At 39.8% G+C, this 9911-nt stretch overlaps 1 protein-coding gene across 1 annotated transcript; it reads right to left on the reverse strand.

Annotated features, from left to right (window-relative positions):
• Positions 1–5101: 5101 nt before the first annotated feature.
• LOC115747576 (receptor-like protein 6) lies at positions 5102–7819 on the reverse strand. The gene has a single exon (XM_030683782.1). The coding sequence runs from the start codon at positions 7817–7819 to the stop codon at positions 5102–5104; it is 2718 nt and encodes a 905-aa protein (XP_030539642.1).
• Between the last annotated feature and the right edge of the window lie 2092 nt (positions 7820–9911).

A 9911-nucleotide genomic window follows, 5' to 3' on the forward strand; every position in this document is an offset into this window, starting at 1 on the left:
CCAATTGAAAATACTTTATTTATGAAATTATATTATTCTAAAACTTGTCTAATTATTTTATAAATATTATGAGCCGAATGCTTTTCATCAAAAACTCGAAATGCAATAAGTCTTTTTTTAAATGGTTCGGTCGTCATCTATCCAATGACATGTGACACTCATATAAGAATGAATTTGCCAAGTATCACTCTAAATATCGCTACCTAAATGCACACATTCATTGAATTCCGTAAAAAATTTTGCCAAAGATTTTTTTTTGTTTTTTATAAAGATGCAAAAGTTCATGTTTAAAAGTAGTTTTCGGAATAGTTGGTGCTTGTCGAACCAACGCAGTATTTATCAAATATTTCAAATTAAAATATTTACCAGCAAGAAACGGAGCATGATCAAGGGCGACATATTCAGTTAATGTTTGTTTATAAAGTGTATCGGTGTAACGGAATAAGGATGAGTATTAGGATTGGCGTACCAGAAAATTTGTTGTTGCTTAGTGTCAATCTCCGCTTGCGTTGGATGTTTTTTTGTCATATGCCGACGGAATATTCCGTAGCCGTCTCCTTTGGTAAATTTGTATGTTTGCGAACAATATTTACAATGTATATTATATTTACTTTCGCTTTTATCATATATCTTGTCGAAGTGTAGCCACAAGTCGGATGTACTCTCTCGGCCCTTCCGTTTCGGCTCATTTACCGTCGACATTTCTTCGACACTAATAGAACGATGAAGACTTTCTTGTGTTGAGACGTGCTCGACGTTCGGAATGGGAACACGCTGATATCGTCATCGTCGTCTTCTCAATATGTATACTCATGAAGATCATATCTAGGAATAGGATACTTGGAATCTCCCATCGCCATCTTAGCCTTTTCATTATTTTTGCTTACACTTGCCATTTTTGAGAGAATTGATCGGAAATCCGATTAAGAGAATTGAGGTGGGATTGAGAGAATTTGAGAGAATTGAGAGAATTGTTGAGAGAATTTGTGAGAAAAATGAAAGGGGGAGAATAAGTATTTATAGAGAAGGGGAGGGTTATTTAACTTTAAAAAAATCAATTTTTTTTTTGGGTTGAAGCAACGGCTCTTTGGGCCATTGGGGCCCTTGGGTCCCCCAGGCCCCCGCCCCCTTTTTTTTAACGGGTCGAAATTGGGCCGGAACCAGCGGTTCCAGGCCGATTCCGAGCTCACGGTTCGATTTAGCCACGTCTACTCGCAGGTAACCATGGTAGGCGATAGGGGAATACACAGCAGCCCTTTTAGTGTGATGGTCCAGAAAGCCTGCAAAATAAAGAATTCTCCAAGCTGGCGGAAAGGCTGAGAGATTCCACAGGAAAACAGCAATGTGAATTCTGCCAAGGGAGGTCGCAGCAGGTCATTGCTGCAAAGGCAACTTCGTCGTCATGGACAGGAATCATAAACTTGTCCTTACGTGCAGGGATCCTCTCGCGGCAAGGATCAATGACAAGGACAGCAGTCCGGGGTTAGCAACAGGCCTCACAACGCAGGGGAATTGGAGCACAGCTGGAGGTGCCACTGCTAAACAGGGAGGTCGAGCAGCTTCGTCGTTGGGTCGGTTGCCGTCAAAGATCACGGTCGTGCGGGAGCAAACGTCACAAACTGGAGCTTCGCCCTGGCTGTCAGTGAAGGGCTCAGCGATGCTAACACGAATCGCAGAGACTCGTGGTAAAGGAAACATAGCAACACGAGATTCTAGGTTGGAGACTTGATCGTGTAGGCAGGATATTGGAACGCGAGGAAAAACTTGCAATTCTGTAAGCGTTTCCTCGGGAGGAATCTGACGAAAGGAAATGAAGAAACGACTACTTTTCCTCAATGGTCCCCTCACGTTTTCCGTTTTCTCTATACGTGTTCCCAGAATCACGAATCTGTTCTCCCCCTTTTTTTTCTCCTCTTCTCCTTTTGAAGTGAGCGCTCACTCACGCTTCCTTGGCAAGTCTGGATACATGGAGTCTATTGCTGAATTATCGTCGAGAATTGATCGTGAGGTGTATGAAAGCTTCCTTTTGGTGAGGGTCTCCATGAATATCCCCTTTCTCAATGTCCAGATTCGTCCGGAATGCACGTCTATTTTCGTTCTTCGCCTTGTACGAATACATGGAAGACGATAAATGAACACCCTTTCGAATCAATCAATCAAGTTGCTGACCTGTCTATTCCATTGTGAGATTCAATCTCGAAGGTGAAATAAGCATGGAGGTTTTTTGTCTGATCCCCAAATTTGGCTCAATATTTTCCACCTTGGTATCCTTTATTCCATGAATGCAATCTTTCCCAATCAAGACCATCCCATGTGCACTTCACGTATAATTTCGGCCACCGAGCTACCCAAAGGGTTAGGCCGTAAAATTACCATATTGCAGGCTGAGTCCACTATGCCAATTAAGTCCAAGACTATTCATTTGAACCACTTCTGCCACCGCTGGTTCAATTAAAATTAAATGAATTGTTCCTAAACTATGTGACAAATGCAATAATTAAGTATGATGAATGCGATAAAAAAATTATTAAATATTTTTGTTAGGGACTAAAGTTAGTCCCTAATTTTTATGCAACTTATGATATAGAAACCAAACTTTAGGTGTCAACATGCAGTCTCCGTGTTACGCGGTATTTTTCTCTCCAATCACACATCTGATTAGCCAAACACCAGATCACAAAACCCATTCAATTGGAACCATGCAGCATAATGAGTGTTAGACTTTCTATGGAGCCGACTTGCAGGCTGGCAATGATGATAGGGATGTAGAGTAAACTCGTCAAACGGGTGGGTGGGTTTGGATTTAGATCTGGTCATGACCGGTCCGACCCAAATGACCTTATTTAACTAGTTTCTGACATATTTATTGTAATGTCAATCTAGTGATTCATTTCAACCAACAATATATATATATATATATATATAGGCTCATACTCAATTCAACCCGACTCATATTTTTAAAATATTTTCATATTTAATCCAATCTAGGAAAATTCAAATGCAAACTATGGTACGAGTGCAGAGTGAGTGAGCGCGAGATCGAGGCGAGCGAGACAATAAAGAGAGAGTCGGTTGAGTCTAAATAAGTTGTATACCTACTTATAGGGAAACGTACAAAAAAAGTCCTAAATCTATTGTATTTATATCAATTCAGTCATAAACTTTTCAATTGAATCAATTTAGTCCTAAACCTTTTTACATTGGTTCTAATTCAGTAAATTCGGTCAATTTTGGTTGGAAATCGATGAAGTGGACACCTAATAATGCCACATAGGATGGCCGGATCTTTTTTAAAAAATTATTTTTAATTATTTATTATTTAAAAAAGGAAAAAATAAATTTATAACATATGATTTTTAAAAAATAATTAAAAAATAAAAAATAATTTTATAACATATGATTTTTAAAAAATAATTAAAAAATAAAAAATGTTTTATAACATATGCTTTGGCCTGCCAAGTTTTCTGAGAAAAAAAAAAAAAAAAGCATAGTGGCCTTTATATTTACAACAAATTTTTTTAATACTTATCAACATTTATTGAATTACCAAGATGGGAAAAATCCATTATTTTTGGAAAAGTAACAATAGAATTCTAATCAAATTATAAAATCAGGTTTAGGATTACAACCTGCTAAAACTTGGCTTTGGCCGGCCAAAGCATATTTTAAAAGCATATGTTGTAAATTGATTTTTTTTCTTTTTTTCTTTTTAATTATTTTTTACTCTTTTAAAATAATTAAAAATAATTTTTTAAAAAATATTATAAAAAATATCCACTTCAGCGTCAACCGTCCCGTATGGCATCGCCAGTGTCCATGTCAGCGATTTCCAATCAAAATTGGCCGGATGGACTAAATTGATACCAATGTAAAAAGATTTAGGACTAAATTGATCCAATTGAAATGTTTAGGACTAAATTGGTACCAATGCAATAGAATTATGACTTTTTTTGTACCTTTTCCCCCAGTTGTGACCCATTTACAACCTATTTATAACCCATCTAATACTCACATTATGTTTAAATTCATTCATTTTTTTAATTATTGAATATAATTAATCCATATAATAACTCATCTCATCATATTTGGATTAAGAAATGGATTTATGATCTATTTTGACATGTCTAATGCAAAGTGAGGACTAATTGGGCCAAACATGAAAGTCGTCTCTTTCAAGGAGAACGAGGTTTTCCATTTCACATCTCTTCATGTGAGGGTTTCTTACGTTGCTAGATCCACAGAATTTTTACCAAGACTCCGTTTGCTTCACGGAATAATAAATTATTTAAAAATTATTTTTTTCAAAATAATCACTTGTATCACTTGACACGATCAGTCAATAAAATTTTTTTGACATTAGTTTATTTCTTATTATTTGCATGTACGACAAAAGTACTTAATATGCTTCGCTGCTTTGAACTAATCGTAACGAGTCATATCTGAAACTCTCTCCTTTTTTCCGTGGCATATTCTCTCATAATTCTTGGTAGGTTATGGGACGAAGAAGCGTACTTGGTCAAACCGGTTTATGATTACCTAGTGTACAAATTAAGCAAGAACATGATGAAGACGTAAAAATGAAATCCCAATCTAAGCCATTGCCTCCGGGGTCCCTTCCTCCATTTCTTTCCCCCTCTTCTATTACGGTATTGTTCAGTGTACCGGTCCCGTAAACCAGCTTTCGATTACTTGACACTGTTCGGTGTTAATATTTGTAGTACAATGCATTCGGTTTAAAACACAATTTGATCATGGGATTTGCGTCCCGCCCAGGCCCGAAGTACAAATTGGGCGGGTCTAGACATGTAATTATCTTGGGCCGATGCATCCACCGAGGCCCACCAAGCCCAAGCAGGACCGATCAATTCATAAAAAACAATAACAATTTTCGAATATGTATGTGTCTATGTATGCAATGGAGGCTCTTCAACCAATACATATAAAAAAAATACGAATATAATGGTTTCTATGATTACAGAAGGCTTTATTCAAAATGCAAATGGACTAGTGAATATATATAGCAGCAGACAAACTTAAGAGAAAGTAACAGCTACTCAAACACACAAGACAATGGATTTCGGTCAACTTCGGGCCATCTTTTCTACCTTCTTCGCCTTTGTTTTCTTTTGCCAAAGTTCTTCACAAGTCTTTGAGCCCTTCTTCTTGTGATCAAGCAGTTCCCGAGGACCACTCCAATCACTAACCCACTTGCGTACCCCATGGACACGGTCTTCCAGTCCAATTCCATTGCACTCCCCGGATCTTCATCTTCTTCGGACGTCGGAGATGACGGCGACGGGCCTTCGGGATCTCCGCATTTTCTGGACAGCGGAGGGCCACATAGCCCCGGGTTTCCCTTGTAGGAGTTGTTTTCGAATGTAGCGAATTGCCGTGACTGAGGTATCGGTCCGGTCAGATGGTTGTAAGATACATCGAAGACCGCAAGCGAAGTGACTTGCGTCAACTCCTGAGGGATCTCTCCGGAGATCTGGTTCCGAGAAAGGTCCAGTGATTCCAAATTCGTAAGGTTTGCCAAGAATGGTGGCAGAGCACCGGAGAGCATGTTGTTGGAAAAGTTGAGCAATTTTAGTTGCTTTAGGCTTCGGATGGTCTCGGGGATCGCTCCGCTGAAGTTGTTGCTCGAGAGATCAATCAATGCGAGGTGCTCTTGGATCTTTGAGTAATTCATTTGGATGCCTTTGGCAATTACGCTCATAGAGTAGTGAAAGGTTGCATCTGGATAGAAAATCCAGGTCGGCTTAATAGCATCCCCAATGTAGCTTGACAAATCCGTCTCAGAAACTTTCATGGCAGTCCAATGCTTGAAGTACTTGGATGGCAAGCCACCGGAGAAAATATTGTGGGATAGGTCGAGGATTTGCAGCATAGGGAACTCAATCCCATCAGCCCGTTCCCCAATAAGTCCATGGAATCCATTATACCGCAATATAAGTACCTTCAAGCCAAGAAGTGAGCCCAACCATGACGGGAAAACATCCCTGATCTGATTGTTTCCGAAATTGAGAAATTTCAAATTGTCGCAATCGCGGAGCGAACTTGGCAATGGCCCGCTGAATTTATTATAACTCAGATCAACCATAATAAGCGCACAGGAGTTCGCATTCAAATTAGGAATTTTCCCGATAAAATTGTTGCTCCGTAAACTCATTACTTCCAAAGTACCACTCAAATTACTCAAACATGGTGGAATAAACCCAGTCAGATTATTATCAGACAAATCAATCATCCGAGTAGAGCTTAGATTGCATATGAGTGGCGATACTCCTCCGGAGAGCCTGTTATTTGACATGAAGTAGTGCTCGATTTTAGGAGGGGGAATCGGAACTGATCCTTGCAACTCGTTGAACCTGAGATCTGCCACAGCAAGTTCTTTCCACTTGAAAATAACAGGATCTTGAGCAAAACTTGTTAGGAAGTTGGCCGAAAGGTTCAAATATTGTAGGTTTTCTGTGCTCACATCAAGAAACCATTCAGGAACTTTACCAGAAATGTTATTGTTGGATAGATCTAGCATTATCAAGTCATCTTGATCTTGTAGAAACTCGGGGAAATCGTTTAAGTTGCATGAACCTAAACCCAGAGATTTGTACCGGTGAGTTATGTTGGTCTCTAAGATCACCGACAGTTTGTTAAAGGATAACACAAGCTCATTAAGTTTTTTAGCCTCTGAAAACACGTCTGACTTCAGCGTGCCACTCAAATTATTTTTATCCAAATAAAGAACGATGAGGTCGGGTGGTTGGAAAATCGTGCTTGGAATTGCACCATGAAATTGGTTAGACGAAAGAAAAATGAACTCCAACTGGGTGAGCCTCCCCAACCAGGATGGAATTTCACCACTCAATTGATTCGAGTAAAGTGCTAAGAACTGGAGCTCCAGGAGGTTTTGGAAAGAGGGTTGAATCTCTCCCGCTAATTGATTGTGTGTAAGATCTAAGTAAGTAAGTTGAGCTAGGTTTCCAATGGAAGACGGGATTTCGCCGGTCCACAGATTAAAGCTTAAATCTAAATGAGTAAGCTGGACGAGGTCCCCGAGAGAGGATGGAATTTGCCCAATTAACATATTATCCCTTAGACTTAGATATTTAAGCTGGACCAGATTTCCCAAGAAAGATAGAGTCGTACCATTTGATGAATCATAACTCAAGTGAGTAAAGAGGGTCAGGTTTTCCAGGGGCCGTGTTGTGCCCGTCAGCCAATTATCTGATAGGTCAAGATGGACAAGTCGGGTCAGGTTTTCGAGGGGCCGTGTTGTGCCCGTCAGCCCATTATCTGATAGGTCAAGATGGACAAGTCGGGTCAAGTTACCTAGCGAACGTGGGATGAGACCCATGAAGTTGGAGCTGGAGAAGTTCAAGTGACTCAAGGAAACAAGATTTCCAATTGCCGGAGGAATCTGACAATCGAAGTCATTGAAGGCGAGGTTGAGGCTTCTTAGGCGAAGGAGACGGAAAATACTGGCGTTGGAGTTGATTTTACCGGAGAGACAAGTGCAACTGAGGTTGAGGCCGATCACATGACCGCTTACCTTATCACACTCGACACCAGCCCAAGAGCAGCAATCGCTCTTAGTTTCCCCAGTCGATGCGTTCCAGGATTCAATCTTTGCTTGTTCATTTGAAGTGGCGCTGTCGCTGTCACAGCACGGAGGCTTTCTGGTGAAGAAGGTTGCCTTGAACTCCAACAGTGCAGATCTCTCGTCTTCATGGCAACGTGGTCGGGTTGAAGCAAGGGAGTGCCAAGCAACGATCATAAGGAAGAGTATCATATAGCTGAAGTAAAATGACTCTTTCTCCATGGTTACCTGAGAAACTCTAGTGGTACTCTCAAATGCCGACACGGGTGTACATGAGGCCTGATGATGGTGCTGTTATATGGCCGAGTTCTTCTTGGATGTCATTTTCATGCTTTAACCTAATGCAGCGGGTTGATTCTGATCAACAGAGAGCCTTCTAAAACAGTGCACGACTTCCTTCACAAGGCATTCTAGAGATCATGACCTAGTCCTCAGACAGACTGCGAAACACGAGAAGTCTAGAGAGTCGCAATTCTCCTTCTAATTTCCAAGTCATTCCAGTACCGTTTGGTGATGTTACCTTAGAAGGCATGGACAGAGATGTCTCTCGACTTAGAATTCTTGCACCCCAACCCAAAGTTCACGCTAGCTTAGAAAGCGCAAGATGCGGAATGTCATCCTTTGGGCGCTTTGAAAATATACGTCTCACACCATTTCTTCTCCAAATAAAAGCTGCCCCAGAAGTATACAATATCATATTTCACCCGGCGATTTTCTGCTTTGATGCCTTAGAACATTTTGTGAGCCCAAACCCCACTGTTTTAAAAGATCACGAACGCGTTGTTTTAATGATTTGATATTCTAACCGTTAGAAATAGGAATATAGGATCAGATTCTGTAATCTTGGATTTCCTATCTCGTAACACTTGAATATAGTGTACATACGTGTGTGCGGTCTCCGTGCCACGCGGTGTTTTCGTCTCCAATCACACACCTGATCAGCCAGAAAGAGCTGATCACAAAACCCATTCGATTGGGAACCATGCAACAGAAAGAGCTCCAGACTTCATGTGGAGCTGACACTTGAATTGTTCATTAAGCTGGTCTCATTGAGCGAGTGATACAAAGAAGAAGTACTTGAGCTTTGTATCATCGTTATTCCATATCATCCAAATCGATTGCACAGATCACTTTATTCGATTACTGTTTTTCTATATTCTAGCAATAGTGATTTTGGGGTGCCATATTCGCGCTTGCACTTTCCAACTTGTTGTAGAAAAAATGAATCCGTCGCTCGCCAAGAAATCCGGTCTTTCGAAAAGGATGAAAAAGATTGGTTGTCTAAGTTATTTCCAAAAACATCTGAAGTGAGTTTTGGCATGGTTAATTTAAGGTTAAGTTCAAAATGCCGTGTTTCGCACTTCTTGATTTTCAATTTGTTCCAACAGTTCGTCCTTCAAAGATGAAACATATTCCTCCTCAAAAAATCTAAAAGAAAATTTGTGGCTACTGGATAGGTTCTCTCCTGTGATCTTTTTGGGCTTTTTTTCCAAAATAGGATTAAAAAAATTTACCAAAATAGGTTAAATTTTTTTTTTACCATTTTAGACCTCGCTCGGGCTCAAGCAGTCAAGCGCCGAGCGGGCCACGGCCTTTTTTTATTTTATTTTTTATTTTGTTGTTTTTACGTTTTTTATAACATTTTATTTTATTTACAATTTTTTTTATTTTGAAGCTTATTTTTTATAATATAATTATCAATAATTAATTAATTAAGATATATAATTAATAAATAATTTTGTATTTATGTAATTAATTAAAAATATTCATAAAATAAAGTGGTAAGATATATTAAAAACATGAGATTTTCATAATAGATAACAATCTTAACCGTAATTACATCTACTAATGATGCCATCTTCCTACATGACCTCCTATTCCGCAATCATGTTGTCTCCGTCGTTCGGCAAGTCTAGTACTGTATCGACGAGGACGACGATCCGTATGAGTAGGATGTGTAGATGATGAAAGCATATATTGTGATGTGGATGCATCATCAAAGTGAGAAAATATGACACGCTTAAACGGTACATATCCTAAGGGCATGGGAAAGGAGAAGGAAAATCGAACCCGTATGAAACCGGAGAAGTAGCTGGAGTCTGCAGTTGTTGATTGTCACGAAATTGAAAAGCGGATCTCCCGTGAAATGGGCCGGCAAACTGGGGAACCTCGACGGCCCTACGCAATATAGTTGGAGTTCAGCAGCGCTTGCGTGATTGTATCGGGAGCTATGCAGTGCAATTGATCTAGCAACGCAACAAATCGACGGTGTCCTACATGTATTGCAGATTTAGGTGTGAGAGTGCTACAGATG

This window comes from Rhodamnia argentea, chromosome 10, assembly GCF_020921035.1.
Source record: "Rhodamnia argentea isolate NSW1041297 chromosome 10, ASM2092103v1, whole genome shotgun sequence".
Classification (NCBI taxonomy): Eukaryota; Viridiplantae; Streptophyta; class Magnoliopsida; order Myrtales; family Myrtaceae; genus Rhodamnia; species Rhodamnia argentea.